This window comes from Melanotaenia boesemani, chromosome 5 (assembly GCF_017639745.1).
Source record: "Melanotaenia boesemani isolate fMelBoe1 chromosome 5, fMelBoe1.pri, whole genome shotgun sequence".
NCBI classification, from domain to species: Eukaryota; Metazoa; Chordata; class Actinopteri; order Atheriniformes; family Melanotaeniidae; genus Melanotaenia; species Melanotaenia boesemani.
The window spans coordinates 27,157,384-27,174,964 of NC_055686.1; the positions used below are offsets into that span (position 1 = coordinate 27,157,384).

General features: G+C 36.6%; 5 protein-coding genes across 5 annotated transcripts in view; 4 read left to right on the top strand and 1 right to left on the bottom strand.

The window, feature by feature from the left end:
* LOC121639986 (Fc receptor-like protein 5) overlaps nt 1-17,581 on the bottom strand; it is a 907,115-nt gene that overhangs the window by 615,932 nt on the left and 273,602 nt on the right. The window lies entirely within an intron of this gene.
* On the top strand, nt 476-2,290 carry LOC121640046 (GTPase IMAP family member 7-like). Its single transcript, XM_041985725.1, has 2 exons — nt 476-560; nt 1,132-2,290. Exons 1-2 carry the CDS (start codon nt 500-502, stop codon nt 2,103-2,105), a joined length of 1,035 nt encoding a protein of 344 aa, XP_041841659.1. The 5' UTR covers nt 476-499; the 3' UTR covers nt 2,106-2,290.
* Nucleotides 4,020-6,762, top strand: LOC121640042 (GTPase IMAP family member 7-like). The gene is made up of 2 exons (XM_041985714.1): nt 4,020-4,107; nt 5,229-6,762. Exons 1-2 carry the CDS (start codon nt 4,101-4,103, stop codon nt 6,317-6,319), a joined length of 1,098 nt encoding a protein of 365 aa, XP_041841648.1. The 5' UTR covers nt 4,020-4,100; the 3' UTR covers nt 6,320-6,762.
* On the top strand, nt 9,416-11,966 carry LOC121640047 (GTPase IMAP family member 7-like). Its single transcript, XM_041985726.1, has 2 exons — nt 9,416-9,573; nt 10,132-11,966. Exons 1-2 carry the CDS (start codon nt 9,567-9,569, stop codon nt 11,142-11,144), a joined length of 1,020 nt encoding a protein of 339 aa, XP_041841660.1. The 5' UTR covers nt 9,416-9,566; the 3' UTR covers nt 11,145-11,966.
* On the top strand, nt 12,329-17,446 carry LOC121640013 (tripartite motif-containing protein 16-like). The gene is made up of 7 exons (XM_041985674.1): nt 12,329-12,674; nt 13,148-13,507; nt 13,692-13,787; nt 14,615-14,848; nt 16,122-16,284; nt 16,374-16,433; nt 16,543-17,446. Exons 1-7 carry the CDS (start codon nt 12,438-12,440, stop codon nt 17,070-17,072), a joined length of 1,680 nt encoding a protein of 559 aa, XP_041841608.1. The 5' UTR covers nt 12,329-12,437; the 3' UTR covers nt 17,073-17,446.

Consider the following 17,581-nt stretch of genomic DNA (forward strand, 5'->3'; position numbering starts at 1 on the left):
TTTCAATATTTTTGCAATTCCAACATACTTTATTTATTCCTAAAGGAGATTTTAAATTTTTAGAATTGTTAATATTATTGCAGTTAGGATTTTATTGATCTTATATATAAACCAACATATAACAATAACGTATAAAAACAAGTTCATGGAAGTAAAGCATAAACTTAGTGCATAAATATGATCTCATTTCCAACTGTGTCATGGATGTTGAAGTGATGAAATGTAATGTAAATGTAAAATATAATTTAGATGTGCATGCTGGTGACCTGCTACCAGGCTTGTTCTTTAATCATCTGTTTGTGTGATGTATTCATACCATTCAGCTGCTGAGAAACAAGTCAAACAGGTGGAGAAACACAGTGAAGGAGCTCAGTCACAACTTCCTGGGGATCGGTCTCTTCTCATTTCATCTGTTTACTTCAGAAGATGAAAAGCTATATTTTGCATTACTTACTGTAAAGACTTTAAATAGCTAATAGTAGTCCACAGGTTGGGAGAAATGGGGTCAGCTCAGGCAAAAACTGATAGTGATGAATTTAATTCCCAGTCTCTCCCTGATGGTAAGTCAATTTTATTTTCATTTACTCAGGGGTGATAGCAACAAACCTACACAACAGCAAGAGTTAAAAAGGAGTAGTTTCTGTCTGTTTCCAAAAATATTGGGAATGTGGTTGTGTACAAATATTTAGCAATTCTTTTTTTTATATTCATATATAAATTTTCTCATAAAGTTTTCCTGTGAATTCTGTGAAGTCATATGTTTTAAACATTAGAACAAATGAAAATAAAGAAGTTCTGATCTTCCACTAAAAGAGAACACCTTTATTCTCTGCACTGAATCACACATTTTCATTGTTTTGTGAAGTTGTTTTATTTCTTGTAAAACCAAAATTTTATTGAAACAAAATTGTAGACATTTGCTACACAAGTAACAAAATTCATTTGACTAAATAATTCAAGCTTATGCACTTAAGAATGTGAACTCTTTCATGTTAGCGCTATACTCTGTGTTGAGTAGGTGTTGAAAATGAAAAAAAGATCAAGTAGAGTTAGACAGGTGATATACATAAATATTTGTAACTTCACAAAATGCCTTCATAAGCACATGTGACAGCTGTTGATGTCTTGTAGAATTTACAAGAAGGATCGTCGTGTTGGGGAAGACTGGAGCTGGAAAGAGCAGCCTTGCTAACACCTTATTTGGAGAGCCGGTGTTTGCCGCGGACAGTTCTCCTGAATCTGGAACAAGCAAATGTCAAGCCGAGTCAAGATGTGTCAATGGAAAAAAGATCATCTTTATTGACACCCCTGGGTTTTTTGACACAGGGAGGTCTGAGGAGGCGATGAAACCTGAGATAATGAGTTGTATCACAGAGTGTGCTCCTGGCCCTCATGCTTTTCTCATTGTGCTTAAAGTGGAGAAATACACTGACCAAGAGAAAGATATCATAAGCAAAATTATAGACTATTTCTCAAAAGAAGCTCTAAAATATGCCATTGTGCTCTTCACTCATGGTGACCAGCTGTCTGAGGGAAGTAAGATTGAGGAGTTTGTAAGTCAAAGCGAAAATTTGAAAGAGTTGGTCCGGAAGTGTGGCAGACGGTGCTGTGTCGTTGATAATAAATACTGGACAAAGAACCAGGAAGATGAATACAGGAGCAACGCGTTTCAAGTGAAAAAGCTGCTCTCCACCATTGATCAGATTATTGAGGCAAACAAAGGAAGCTACTACAACACTGAGTTGCTACAAGCAGTAAAACGGGAAATAGACCAAGAGCATGAGAGCATCAAAGAATCATCTTCAAACCTTTCACAGGATGAGATCACACAAAAGGCTAAATCTACTGTCACTGGAAAGCTGCTATATGACACTTTGGGAATAAGTACAGAGGCAATTGTGAAAGCATTTCTTCTTGGGGCAACGAGTGGGGTAATGAGTGGTGCAGTGAGTGGGGTAGTTAGAGTGGATGAACCCATATTAACACTAGGAGTGGCTCTAACAAGAGCACTAGCAGGAGCAGTTACAGCATATATGGAGCCTGAAGCACCAACAGCATCTGCTGAAGCTCCAGTAGCAGAGGATTCAGGCGAGGAACAGGAGTAATGTCGCTTAAGGACACAATCATGCAGATTAAACTGACACACAAAAGAAGCAAACTCAGATTTAGAATTGAGGCTGTGATCACATTATCTGGCCTAAGTCACTTAATTTAGTCTTTTCTGCAGATGCCACTTATATTTAATTTTTCCTGCCCTACGCTGACACAGAGACTCAATAGCTGATTCTAATTTTTAAATCCAGTTTTTTCACCTAAGTATGTGGTCCTAGATCAGATGTCACATCTCCAATATGTGACATTAGTGGGGATGTTCATATTATATTCCATGCTGCTAGTTGCTTATTAGCATGCCCTTAACTTTGTTATTACACTTTAAGCCTTTATACATTTTTAGGAAATTCCTTAAAGCCACTGGGATAGCAACAGCTAGCGTCTAGTTTTGTTGGTATTTCTCTAGCTTTTCCGATAAGGCTAGAAATTATTATGTTCTCTGGAGCTAAATGTCATCTAAAAGTTGCTTCAGCAAGTTCCATTTGAGAATTGTTGTTCATGTATTTTGATTCAATCTCCTTAGTGGTCTCACAAATATGATTGTTTCTTTTATCACTGATATGGAAAAATTTACCTGATGCGCATGTAATGTTTCAGTGGGCAGTTTTACATGAAAGTAAGATGCAAGACGCATGTAGTTAAGACTGAGCAGCTGAATTTCAGATTCAAGCAAGACAGATTAAGATTAAATTCTTGCTTACAACTGCGGCTGGGCAATAGGCAAGGCCTTTTAAGAGTAAGGTTAAAAGAGGCTATAGAATAAATATAGAATACATAATACAAAATTGTACACGTTTAGTTCTGATTAAGATCAACATTGTAGAACAATGTAGTTGGTATATAAACCTAGCCTAAGTATCATGTATCTGGAATCCAAAACTAGCATTGTTTTCTGTTACTCTGATTTATAAGTCTTTGAGTTAATTGATAATGGGGCACATTTTATATTAATATAATTTTTACAGTTATTAATACTACAATATGAGAACTGAAGGTAAAATACATTTTCTATTCTTCTTTCTATCAAGACTTTAATATGACCTAAATGATGCGTCTGGACTGGGAGACAAGAATGTAATTTAAGTAAAAGATATTTAATGTGCATTATATTGTGTTAAAAAAATTGTATGATCACAATGAATTTGTAACTTTCAATTAATGTCAATTAAATTTCTGTACCAGAATTATTTTCTCAGCAATAAACCAGATTATTCTAAATTTGCATCTACGTTTCTTCTTTCCCTCAAGAGAGAATGATCAGGTGCTATTAATCATGTTAATCAACATTAATAAAATCATATTAGAGCTTTTTTACAGTCTTGAAGCAACTTTTTTTGTTGACATATTTATAAGTTTCTTGTAAAAACAGAATCTTCAAGTGGTGTGAGAAAGTACCATTGTTTATGTTTCTGTAACTATGGAAATAAATCTGTTTTAAAAAGTAATAATAGCTAGAAATGCCACCTCCCTGCTGCACCCTGAAGGCTTGCCCATGCTGCCAGACCTGCTTACATTTTTTTATTATCTCCAAAAATGAAAGAAGCATATTTCCATATAGAATGACTGCGCAATCACCACTCTTGAAAAATATTTGTTCAATTTTTACATTTTCTAAAAAAAATTAAATAAAATAAAATAAACACACACATGATTTAATCTAAACTAAACTTTCTGTCTTTGTAAAACAAATACTAAAAATTAGGAGGTGGAAAAGAATAAATTCACTTACACACATATACGCTTTTCAACAAATAATATGTCTCCAGCAGTACATTTAAGAACAACCATACCGTCTGCCATGTTATAGAATTATTTACTAATAGCCTGCTTTGTTAATGTACCTGTCATGTACTCGACTTGTCAGGAAACAAGTCAAACAGGAAGGAGAAAGAAAATACAAGATGCAAGTCAGAGCAAGAGAACAAGAGAAAAGACTCGTAGTACAGACGTCTCAGGATTTTTCCTCATACATTTCTATTTGTAACAGCATGGACGGTAAGATCAGCTTATTTCTTCCAACTTAAGCCAAATATTTTTATTCCACTCCTTTTACAGAAATTACAATTCTGATTTTTGACATTAAAAAAAAACTAATATTACATCATAATAAGCTTTCCCTAAAATATCAAACTGTTCATTTAACTATTATGTCATTAATTTAAATTTATTCTAATAATTATTGAGACACAGTGTTAAAAGATGGAATCAGAAATCTTTTGTTAAACATATTTATTGATAATTTGTGGACTGCCATGCTTTCTTCAATTGAGTTTTGAGCTATACATTAATTTAAAAAGAGGACATATCATGATATTTATTCATAAAAATGATGTATTTATTTATTTTGTTTAATTTTCCCACTTTCTATGTTTGATGTGACTTTAATGATACAAAACATTTTAATTTTTAGTTTTTACTAATTATTTTACACTAATTATACATATAACCATGGCAATATATGCAGATAACAACATTATATTCAATGGCAAAAAATATAGATCAACTTAATAACATCTTAAAAAAGAGTTGGACTTTGTCACAAAATGGATTACTGATAAAAAAAAAAAAAGTTATCAGTGCAGGTAAAACTAAATGTATGGTAGTGGGGTCAAAATATGTTTTTAATAATTTAATAATAAATAATAATTAACCTTGTAATGTAAGTCAAGGACACAGGAAGAATTGCAACTGATGTTTCAGTTGCTAATGGGGATCTTTATAAATGAGATTAAATGAAAAACATAATAATGTATGTAACGTGGTTTTCAGAGGAATCTTGTTATCCTCTACCGAGCATCATCAGTGATTCTGTCTTCATTTTAACGTTTTCCTTCTTTTTCTGTAGCTCTGCAATAAGTAGACATGTCAAAACGTCTTAAATTGGGCGGTAAATTTGATCCATAGGATTAATATCTTGTTCCTCCCAGCCTAGGTCCAGATACTTTGGTTCTGATAGATATTGGAGAATGAGATTTTTTGCATTTTAATAAAATAATCATCCACATTAAAACTTGCTTTAAGGCTCAAACTGCTTGCTTAATTATTTTGTCTGGGATTAATGTATTTATAATATTTCAACTCATTAACAGACTTATTATTGTCTTTATTTTCTTTAGTGCCAAACACGCAGAGGATTGTCCTGCTGGGAAAAACTGGAAATGGGAAGAGCAGTCTGGCTAATACCATATTTGGAGAGACTGTGTTCAAAGTGAACCATTTTAATGACTCAAACAAACGTGTTTCTCAATCTGAAACCAGATGTGTCGATGGCAAAAGCTTCACTTTGATTGACACTCCCGGGTTTTTTGACCCTGGAATGTCCGACGAGGACGTGAAGCCGGAGATGATGAGGTGCATCACAGAGTGTGCTCCTGGGCCTCATGCTTTTCTGCTTGTTCTAAAAGTGGAGAAATTCACAGAGCAGGAGCAAAGTGTCATCACTAGAATATGTCAGCACTTCTCAGATGATGCTCTTAAACATGCGGCGGTGGTCTTCACTCATGGCGACCAGCTTCCTGAAAAGATGAAAATAGAGGAGTATGTAAGCCAAAGTCAGGGTCTGAGCCATCTGGTGGAGAAGTGTGGAGGCCGCTGCCACGTCTTTGATAATAAATACTGGAAAGGCAACCAGCAGGATGATTATAGAAACAACCAGTTTCAGGTGGCAGAGCTGCTGAACACCATTAACACCGTAGTGGAAGAAAACGCTGGAGGACACTACACTAATGTAGTGCTTCAGGAAACGGAGAGTGAAATTCAAAAAGAGGCAGAATGCATTAAGCAATCATCAAAAAACATGTCACAGGAGCAAATCAGGAAGAGGGCGATAAGTAACGTCCTTAAGAAGCAGGTGGACGGTGGAGGTGAGTTATGGAAAAAGTGTCTTGTAAGTGTAGCAGTCATCACAGGGTTATCTGTAGCTGCCTCGGCTGTGTTTATAGCCTCCAAAAAAGTACTATTACCTGGCCCAAATCACCTGGCTGAACTGCTAGAACCTATTCTTGAAAAGGCAATTATTGTGTCACCAGTGGTGGAAGGAGAAGAGCAAATAGCTGAGGCAGCCATAAGTGCAGCTCTGCCAGCCATTGCAATAGAACAGGTTGCTGTGGCAACAAAGGAAATAACACTAAATGTACTTGAAGATCACTTAAACTATCTGCATGATCTTTTTGAAAGAACTTATGATCCTTTTAATCTATTTTGTTGAAGTAGAGTCAAAATAAAAAAAGGCTATCCATCACCCTCACCTGTTTTAAAAAGTAAAAAAGTTTTAATTAACTGGCCTATTTTGGTTTTTGTCTTTATGGTATCGATGGGTGTTAACTGCAATGCTGTTTCCTTTGATATGAAATATTAACAATGCTGATTACTTAAAATAAGAGAAGATAGTGTACAAATAAATCTTACAAGGGAATAAATTTTCTGGAATGACCTGAAATTTGACAGTGCCTTTTCTACTTTATGATTCTTTTCTCAGTTTTGTGGTATTTCATGTCCAAACTGACACATTTTTACAATTGACGTTTCATTTTGTAAATTTTGTCATGTCCAATGTGCTTTAAAATTATAAATGAAGTTTTTCATATATTTAGTTTTATTTTTCACTCATGTTAAATGGAACAATTTAAAAAGCTTGAAAATTTATTCCCTCCTTGGGACAAATAAAGGATTATTCTGTTCTATTCTCATTGGTCAAATGTTTTCTTACTTTGAGTCTTTTCTTTTTCTTTTTTTTTTTTTTTTTTGTCCCTACACTTGATTAATAAGTCTTTAAAAGAAAACATTATAAAACATGAAACAATAAAATGTCCACTCACATTCACAAATTGTGACTTCCTAATAAAAACAACTAAAATGAAAAAAAGAAAAGAAAGACTAAAGAGGAAATAACAAAAAAACAATGGAATGTAAACAGTACTATTATGATACTTTAATAAAAATTCCCAAATTATAAACACTAAAATAGAATTTAAACCATGTCCATAATATTCAGTTCAATTAGCTCTTCTGAAAATTTTCCATGAAGTTAATGCAGATTCTTCTGTTGGTTACGGGAATTATACTTAGGTCAAATAATGATTGTATCCATGAATATGTATAGCAGAGGGAATCAGTGATGCAGTACGAATATCAGATTGTCTCATACAAAAAAAAAAAAAAAAAGAATTATTGATGGCATGCATGATTCTCTTATGATGACTTTGCTAAATGAAATATGGACAATTATTAAAGGGATATTGTGTAAGAATTCATTACAATCATCTATCGCATTCTAACGTATGGAGCATTCCCGCGTCTCACTTTCTCACACACATATTGTAACAATCGTAGCAGCCATGTCTCAAAAAGCCTCGACATCACCAATGAAAGCATGTCATCCGATAGTTGATGGGGTGTTTACTCAGAACAGAAGAAGTTTCTGGTTTCATAAATACTGCAAACTGCCTCCCATCAAACTGTCAGATATGGTTCTTCCGTGTTTAGAAGGAAGAATTGTTCTCACAGGGGGAACGTATCTGGACGGGGAAACGGGCATCGACACAACACCGGCTTGTTGTCACAGTGAAAGCTTTTACAGAGGTCACCATGATGACACATACATGCAGACATCAATTTTGGCTAGTAAACAACAGAAAATGTCACACAATGTTCCTTTGTGATAGTTAATGTAAAGCGTGCAGCTTTTGTTTGGATAAACCAACCTTATTAATTAGATTACTTTCTTACAGCTTTGTCCTTTGACTCTGTCTTTTTTTTTTTTTTGCACTAAATAAATAAATAACCTTTTAGTTATCTGTGAGATTCATGAAATATTAATATGAACAAATCTTCATGTGAATTTTTATGTTACTTCAGTTCATTTTTTCACAATTTTAAACTACTCTTTCAGTTTTATTGTTTTACTTTACTTTTGTTTCCTTTAAACTGTCCATGGTGCCAGTTAGAGAAAAGAAAAGAAAGTATCTCGTTATGACTCATGGACAAAAAAAACATACTCCACCTTTCAAAGGGTGCAACTGCTGTCTCAGTTTTATAAAACATATTATTCATTCATTACTATTATTATGGACAATACTGCTGAAGGTCAGTCAAGAAGCCTAATGGGCCCGACACATGGGAGGCGACCAACGACACTGCCTTTTTATTTACATCTCTATAATCCTTGCGTGAAGTATGGGAAAGTCAGAACCAGCTAAAATGATCTGTTCCTCCATATTGAAAGTGTTTGCGTGCACTGTCTAACCTGCTCTCATTGGTCTGTCAATGAAACCCCTTGCTGGTTGGCTGTAGTGCCATGTCACAGCAACAAAATTAAACATTTTTCTTGTGTCGCGTCGCAAGCCCCCATGTGCACATCTACTGTATGTGAACGAGCGCAACATTTCACATGCATAAATGTCGCCTGTTGCTTGGCTGGAGGAGGGCAGCGATCTTCGCCGCATCGTGAAAGTTCCATAGGAAATGAATGAAAAAGGAGCAACGTCGCCTCCCAAGTGTTGAGCCCATAATGCTTCAGAAAAAAGTACTTTTGTGTTCAAAACTCTAAATTTAAAAAGTAATGCGATCGTGTGACTTAGTCATATTCATATTTAAACATTAAAACCTGAGTGTACACTGGCTTGTGTTACATGATGTCCTAAATTAGACCACATGTCTACATTCTTTATTTTGGAACAAAAATGGTTTTAACATACCAATTTACCACTCCCTTCATCCTGGCATTGTCCTTTAAAACAGACTTTTAAATTTAAGTCATATTTTTTTAAGTCATATCTTCTAAAACCTCATGTATTGGTTTACTTTTCTGGTTTATATTTTTATGTTTTGTAAAATTGATTTCTAATATTCTATTTAGATTTTATTACAATTACAGTTATTGATTTAAAGTATCATGGTACTAAATATTTACCAAATGAAAACCTGCAATGTGTCCATATGAGATGCATATATTGCATGCAGTTTGTATGTGTCAGATTCATGACAGTTAAGATTTAGTATTTAATCATTTTTACAGTGCATTTACTCTAACTAGTTTAAATAGTGCATAGTTGTAATTTGAATTTATACCTATTAAATACAATCTATGTTTTAAATTTACAATATCTACTGACATGTTATTTTTAATATATTCAAGGAATTATAAAATTATATTCAGATAGTTTGATATTTAATTATTTATATACACATTTTTCTGCATGCCCACACACAAAGAACAAAAAAACGAAAGCAGAAATGGGTCCAACACAGTAAATGAGTCACTCCATTTCCTTCATTTGTTTAAGTGGCGCTGTACTGAAACCAACAAGTCAAACCAGTTTAAAATACAATGAGCCTAAACTGCTGCGAGTGAGCTGGAGGAACAACTCACAGTAAAGGTGCTGCACAGACGAGACCGTCCTTCAAAAAACGGCCAAAAACTGCTGGGTGACCTCTGTTATTTCAGTTTTGACTAAATGGATGGTAAGTATTTTTTTCTTTATATATGTTATGTCTGAGAAACATGACGGGCCTTATTCTACTTTCGAAGCTTTGAACATGAAGTCAAATTAGGAACTAACCTCCATTACAAAACCTGATAGCAGCCCAGTTTCACAAGAAAATGTGGCATGTTTGTCTGCATGTGAGAAACATTGTAATGCCACAATACAGGCATAGAAATATTTACCTCATTACTTGATAGAGGAGCATTATGCATCTATGTATTTTCATGCTAAAGCCTGACTACTGACAACTGACAGTGAAGTGTAGTACTTTGGAAATGGAAGGTTTAAGGTACCTCGGGGGATAGATTGTATTGATTTCAACATTTTTTTAAGGATTTAATATACAGTATACTTGCACACATTTACTATTAGATTTAATGAGTGTGCGTGTCCGAACATTTGGGTGGTATTTGATGTAAAATGAAGCTCAGTTTGCATTTGAGTGCTGTTAATTCAATAAAGGTGTGTTGCAGCTTAATACAAAAGAAAGGATAAAAATAAAAAATGAAAGCAAATGCACATTTCTGTCTTCCAGTATCAACCTCCAGGAGGATCGTCTTATTGGGGAAGACTGGAGCCGGGAAAAGCAGCCTGGCTAATACCATTTTTGGAAAGGACATTTTCAAGATAAACCATTCTCCAACTACTGAAACCAGTCTGTCTCAAGTAGAAACCAAGTGTGTCAGAGGAAGAAAACTCACTTTGATTGACACACTCAGCTTATTCGACACTGGTGGGTCCGAGGACTTACTTAGGACTGAGATAGTCAGGTGTATCACAGAGTGTGCTCCTGGACCGCACGCTTTTCTCATCGTGCTAAAAGTGGACAAATACACACAGCAGGAGATAGATGTTATTAGAAAAATATGCGACTATTTCTCAGAGGATGCTCTGAAGTTTGCTGCACTTGTATTTACTCATGGAGATCAGCTCCCAGATGAAATGAAAATTGAGCAGTTTGTCAGCCATAATGCAGGGCTGAGTGATCTGGTGAAGAAATGCGGAGGAAGATGCCACGTTGTTGACAATAAATACTGGAAAGTTAATGACGAAGGCCAGTACAGGAGCAATCAGTTTCAGGTGGCAGAGCTTCTCAGGACAATTGATGAGATAATCAAGGCAAATGATGAAAGATGCTACACCAATGAGCTGCTGAAAGAAGTGACAAGAGAAATACAGAAGAAGGAAGACAACATAAGACAGTCAACAAGTAATATGTCACCAGAAGCAATCAGAAACAAAGCTACGACCAATGTGTTTAATGAGTTACTGATCAAGTTAGTGGGTGCTACTACAGGTGTTTTGTTTGGAGCTTTTCTTGGTGTGGCGGAACAGGTTTACTCCATTGTCTGGAATTTAAAGGAGCCTTCAGAATTAGCTGCACCAGCTCAGGGAAAGATATTAATGTCTGCTGCTCTACAAGGGGCCATGAGGGGAGGTACGGTGGGATATGGTGCAGCTGTCAGAGCAGAAACTCCAGAGGATGCAGCTCAGAAAGCTGTAGGTGCTTTATGGAACGACTCTGCAAGGTCAGGCAAGCAGAAGTAACAAACATGTGCTCTAATATTAGATTTGGGAAAAAATAAATAAATAAATAGCCTTAATGGAAAATACGCTCTCTCATCATATTATGTTAAGAGATTAAATGTAAAAAGAATTCTTGATGTTGCCATTTTTAACTAAATGTTATACATTATATTATAATATTTACACTACCATGTCGCATAAGGTCATTTCTAAGTTTTCTTTATACAATCTGGAGCATTTACTAACAAAGGTTGTCAAATAACTGGTTTAGGGTTAGCAAAGTACTATTAGCTAAATGTTACACATTAATAGTTTGTCAGTAGTTAGAATATTGAGTTTACATTTACTGTACATTTTAAACAACATATACATTCCTTATTAAGAAAATTACGTCTTAAAAGATGAAAATTACAACTATTTCTATGTATTTTCTGTTTGTTTCTGATTATACATTATTATTGACTTATAGACGTTGATATTTAAAACATTTGAAATACTTATTTTCTTTTGGTATTTGGGCCAAAATGTTTTGTTTGCTTTCTTGTTTGTGATTCAAACTTTCTAAAACTTTCACATACCTAAAGAAAATCATTAGCAATATATTTAGTCTGCCCTAATATTGTATTTAAGAGTTAAATAACCATGTTGTAAATTTTAAGAATGTTTTTCTCATCTGGTTGTTTTCTTCTACATTAAAGTTTCAGTTTTCTGTTTTTAAGTTTCAGTCTGCATGTCTATGATGAAAAAACTTTGTCAGTGGCTATCTGTGTCAGGTCATGTCTTGGCATTCTTATACAAGCTTGAAATACCCTGTTAAAAAATAAAAATAAATAAATAAATCCCCAGAACACACCTAAGATTCATTCTTTGAATCCCAGAGAAAACTAAGTTTGACAAATGAAGGCAAATATAATTAACCTGTATCTCCATTTGTTTTCTTCTTAGAAACTATTTTAGACTGCATGACAAAAACCTTCTTTGCCAAAAGATGTAAAAATGAAAAGTTAAATAATCGGGAATTCAATATTGATGAAAAGCAGCCTACTTTCCAAATACAAAGTGGGGATTATCGCATTTACGTAATATCACAGAAAACGGTCTGTTAAACGTCCACGTGTACATGCGTGACAAAGGAGAGCTCAACAAACATCATTTAACCATTTTGTCCACCTAAATATCAGCAGAGAAAAAAATCGCCTCCATCCGGTCCCATCATGCCTGAAAAACCCGCCCCTTTGCGGCCGAGTCTCAGAGAAAACGAAACTTAAGAGCCTCTACCGCTTCTATTGTTTGCACGTGCGAAATTGATCCAAAATGGCAGAGACGCAGCAGGAGGACGGCGTGGGCCTGGACCAGGGTCAGTTCAGTTGTTCGGTGTGTCTGGACCTGCTGAAAGAGCCTGTCACCGTCCAGTGTGGACACAGTTACTGCAGAGGCTGCATAGAAGGCTGCTGGGACCTGGAGGAGGACAAGGGACAGTTCAGCTGTCCTCAGTGCAGGGAAATATTCCAGCCTCGACCTATTCTGGGGAAAAACCACATTCTGGCGGAGGTAAGGCATGTTTTTTTCTTAAGGGTAGCTATTTTTATTTTTGATGTCAACGTAAAACTGTGTTGGAGCTGTAGTTCATGCCGTCCAGCAAAGCAACTGAAGCAGCTGAAACGAGTTCTTCATTAGCGCCTTAGCTACTTTTTTTCTTTTCAGAGTTTTTTTATATATATATTTACAACTTTAAAAACTCAAGTTTAATTAAAGTTTGAGTAAATTAAACTTAGTATGCGACAAACAATGGTTTAAAATAAATTAAGGTTAAAATAGCATAAAATCTACTTTTGGGGAAACCTCATAATTGTGATAGTTGTGATAATTGTGGTTACTAACGATAGAAAAAGCTTGTTTCACACAGCAAATCTGCCACGTGACTGTTGTAATGAACATGATAGATTAGGCAACATAACTTGTTAGTATTGGATTTCCTTCTAGCTTTGTTGTAAATGTTGAATAATAAAAAATGCTCCCATCAGGTCGTGGAGAAGCTGAAGGGGACATGCACCCAGCAGAACTCTTCCTGTGCCGGCCCAGAAGACGTCGCTTGTGATTTCTGTATCGGAGCCACGCGGAACAAGGCCTCCATGTCCTGCCTAACGTGCTTGGCCTCATACTGTGCCGCTCACCTCCAGCCTCACCATAGAGTTTCTGTGTTAAAGACGCACAAGCTGGTCTCGGTTACAGTCCCACTACATTTAAAGATGTGTTTGCAGCACAACAAGCTGATGGAGGTCTACTGTCGCACAGATAGGAGGTGCATCTGTTATCTGTGCACTTTAGACTCCCACAATAGACACTCTAACATCTCAGCTGCAGCAGAAAGAGCTGCAGAGCAGGTAAAGACACAATCACAGCAAAGCATCATAAACATGAAACGGGATGGAGTTTAGGAAAGTAAACATGGTTATAAAAGTGCATTTGCTTTTTGTAAATTTTGATGTTTTGGTTTTTTTTTCTTTTTTTTTTCAACTAGTAATTCCTTGTAGATTAACAAGTTGTTAAACCAACAATTTCTTTCAGGAGCAGCTGATTTTGGATCAACAGAGAGTCCAGGACAGACTCGAGGAGAGGGAAGATGAGCTGGATGAGCTGCTACAAGCTCTGAAGCGCTTCAAGGTGTGAACATAAAAGCAATTTATATTTAAACATCAGACTGAAGCTACTTTTTAGCTGTTGTTGTAGCTTCCCAGTGACTGACGTGGGACTAGAAATGCAAGTACACAACCCAGCACTGAATGGATGTAAGTCAGAATTTAGTTTGTACAGCTTTGCTTAAACGTAACACCCCGGTACGGCTGCTTAATCATGGAAAAAAATCATGATGATGATTGTTTGGTCAATGTTGAATTCCCGATTATTTAACAGGATTACTCATTGTGCCAAGATGGGACATTTACTCAGGATGTAACACAGGCCAGGACCGCCCCGGCTTTAGGGGTGTGCGTGTCATTCAGAACATTTTAATAAGTTTTTTGTCTATATTGTTGTTTTTGTGATGATTTATGTTTGAAATCAGATTCGATACATTTCACAGCCATACATACCGCTGGAACAAAACAGTTGACTCTAACAAGCTGTAACTGCATCAGGTTTGCTCCTAATCCATTCATACTGAACACAAGCTGGCTCATCATGCAGTCAAATCTGAGTTGTTGCATCAAATACTTTTTTTTTTCCTGCAACTTTATTTTTTTTTTCCCTGGTTCAGTGCAAGCAGCGTACCAGTGTAAATATAAGTATGAAAGTTCACAACAGTGAGGTAATTTGTGTAGGTTCCACCATATGCTCTGCATCGATTTAAAGAGCATTATTTCTTTTTATTATAAAAAGATAATTAGTGTATTTACTTTCTGAGGTTTCTGACTTGGTAAAGAGATCTCTAACTTCCACCTGGTGGGACATTTTCAAGGGAAGAATCTGGTTCTTTTTCTTTCATTAAACAGAGTTGTAGCCAGACTGCAGTGGAGTCCATTGATGTGATCATAGATGAGCTGATCGCCTTCCTAGAAAAAAGACGCTACCTAGGAAAGCAGATGATTGAGGTTCGGGAGAAGGCCGCCATCGCTCAGGCCGAGGAGTTGCAACTGCAACTGGAGGAGGAAATATCAAAGCTGAGGAAAAGATACGCCGACCTGGAACAGCTTTCTAAAACCGATGACCACATTCATTTCATTCAGGTAGAACACGTTTTATAGACAGTTGTCTAATAACATTTCAATAAAAAAGTCTGACAATTTTAACTAGTTTTATCCAGAGACAATTTTGTTCTCAGTCCCCAGCTTCCTAAAGGACCATGAGGATGTTTTTTGTGAGTTTAGGGTGACACCAGGATCCAAGCTCAGACACAGAGCTGAGTGAAAAAGGTTTATTGTAATCCACTGGTGGGAAAACAGGCTGGAGATGAGAGGACTGAAGTTGGTGTGAAAGGCAGACAGCAGAGGGCAGGTCTGGGTTCCTGAGAGGAGCAAAAAACACAAAGCCGAGGAAAATGACTGACACAACCTGATTTCAGATCTGGCCAAGTACTGTTACCACTGGGTAAGCCATCAGTCCGGAGTACCGAGGACCGGAGTTGGTGATCCCTGCTCCAGAGCATGGACCACCATGACACATTATGCCTAGCCAAGCATCCAGCAGGCACAGAGAGGTGCTCCTGCAGCTGCTGTGGGACAGTATTGGGGATAATTGTCCTAATTGTTGCTAAGAATTGGGAAGCAGGGGACTGAAAAGTCACTAAAACATCTTCACTGGCTGACAAAGTTGCTACAGTGTCACTTTTCACTCTGCCGCATTAATAAGTTACGTGTTAAATGACTGTATGTGAAAAGTCTGAATTGTGAGTCTCATGTTTGATGCTTGAGACTTGATGACCTTTAGAAGTTAACTGCTCAGTTAAAGAAGAAAATGCAGAACAACACCACCACAATAAACCTGAATGGCTCCTAAAATAATATTATATATCTTGAAGGATAAATATTGTCTATACCCACCTTTTCCAGTGTCACAGACCCTTCATTTCTTTTTTCTCTTCTTTTTGTCTCTAACTCAGTGATTTTCAGCCACTGCACTGTAGTGTGCTGTGAGAGATTGTCAGGTGTGCCGTGGCAAATTTCCCCACCTCCTAACACACACACACACACACACACACACACATCAGAATATCTCAAACAAGGCAGAGTTAGGTGGGTAATATGCATAATTGCCAACACTGAAAAAGATGCATATTTGCATCTCTGAAAGGAGATGGGAGCTTACAGAATTTCTGTTTTGTGTTGATCTAACCAGGCACAGGTTTCATCCTGCGAGCATAAATAGAACGGCAATAGAAGCAGAAACCAGTAGCATTATTTTTTGTCCCGAGGAATCCTTTTTTTTTTTTTTTGTTAGTTTTTTTTTTTTTTTGTTGTATAAATTGAAAAACATTGGTCTGACTAACCAAATCCTCCCTAGACTTTTCAGTCTCTCTCCACACCCTGTGAATCTCCGGACCTGGTGCCTGGAGCGGTTGTTCGTCCTCGCCATTCGATGGAAACTGTAACTAAAAGTGTGTCCGAGCTGAAAAACAACATAGAGGACCTCATTAAAATCACATGGCCCAAAATATCTGCCACAGGTACACAAGGCTAATCTAACAATCTTGTGTAGTGAAGTCATGTGACTGGGATTATATTCTTTCCATTCTTATTTTATTTTTGTCATCAGTGTGTGCTGTGGATGTTGTTCTGCCGCCTGTGCCAAAGACCAGAGAAGAGTTCTTGCGCTGTGAGTACACCGAATCATGTCTGGCTCTTTTATGTACCAACTCATCAACATTAAACTGAAGAGCCGAAAGATGCTAATATTGCCTTGTCCCCCCATCACCCCCCTGCAGACTGCTGTACCCCAACGCTGGACAACAACTCCGTTCACAGTTATTTGTCCATTTCAAAGGAAAACCGGCGGGTGACTTGTCGAGATCATGACATGTGTTATTCACATCATTCAGACAGGTTTCCAGGTGTGAAACAGGTGCTGTGTAGAGAGGGTCTGTCAGAGCGATGTTACTGGGAGGTCACTTCAACCTGCCAAGCTTGGTCAGTAGCAGTGGCTTACAAAAGCATCAACAGGGCATCAGAGTTTGGAACGAATCAGGAGTCGTGGAGTTTGGAGAGCTCAAAAGGTGTTTATACTTTTAGACATTACTACACAACCACAGCAGTAACAGGCCCTCCATCCTCCAGAATTGGAGTTTACCTGGATTATAAAGCAGGTATTCTGTCTTTTTATAGCGTCTCTGATGAGACGATGACTCTCCTCCACCAAGTACAGACCAGCTTCACTCAGCCTCTCTATCCTGGCCTCGTTCTGAAGGATGATGGTTCATACAGCCGTCGTTATGCAGAGCTGGTTAAGTTAAGCTGATGTCTTTCTTTGGAGTGATGAGTTCTAGTTTTCTATTACTACACTCTTAATTAGCCCCTGCTTCAGGCTGAAGTATAACTTTTTCTTTTTCTACAGAATTGTTTTAATCACTTGGCATCAGCAGGAAAACATGACCTTATTTATGGTTAAATGCAAACTGTTCAGAGACAGCAAAATTCAGCTTGTCTTTCTGTTAGATGTCCCACTATTGAAGGTAAACTTAGCTACTTTCTCTTTCAAATCCACTTAGTTACTCTATTGTTTATGTATAATATGTTTGTGATAAATAGTAATGATCATAAACATGCTGTATGTGGAAATGTTTTTGATAAATGTTCCTGAATTTTAAGAGAAATAAATAAACTTTCAGCTTACTGCATGTTTTTTTTTTTTTTTTTTTTTTTTTTTTTTCTCTCTCCCATTTGGAAGAAAATAATGCTGAATTATGTGATGACTTTGGTCCAGTTAGTACAATTTTAATTCCTGACAAAAGCACAAACATAAACAAT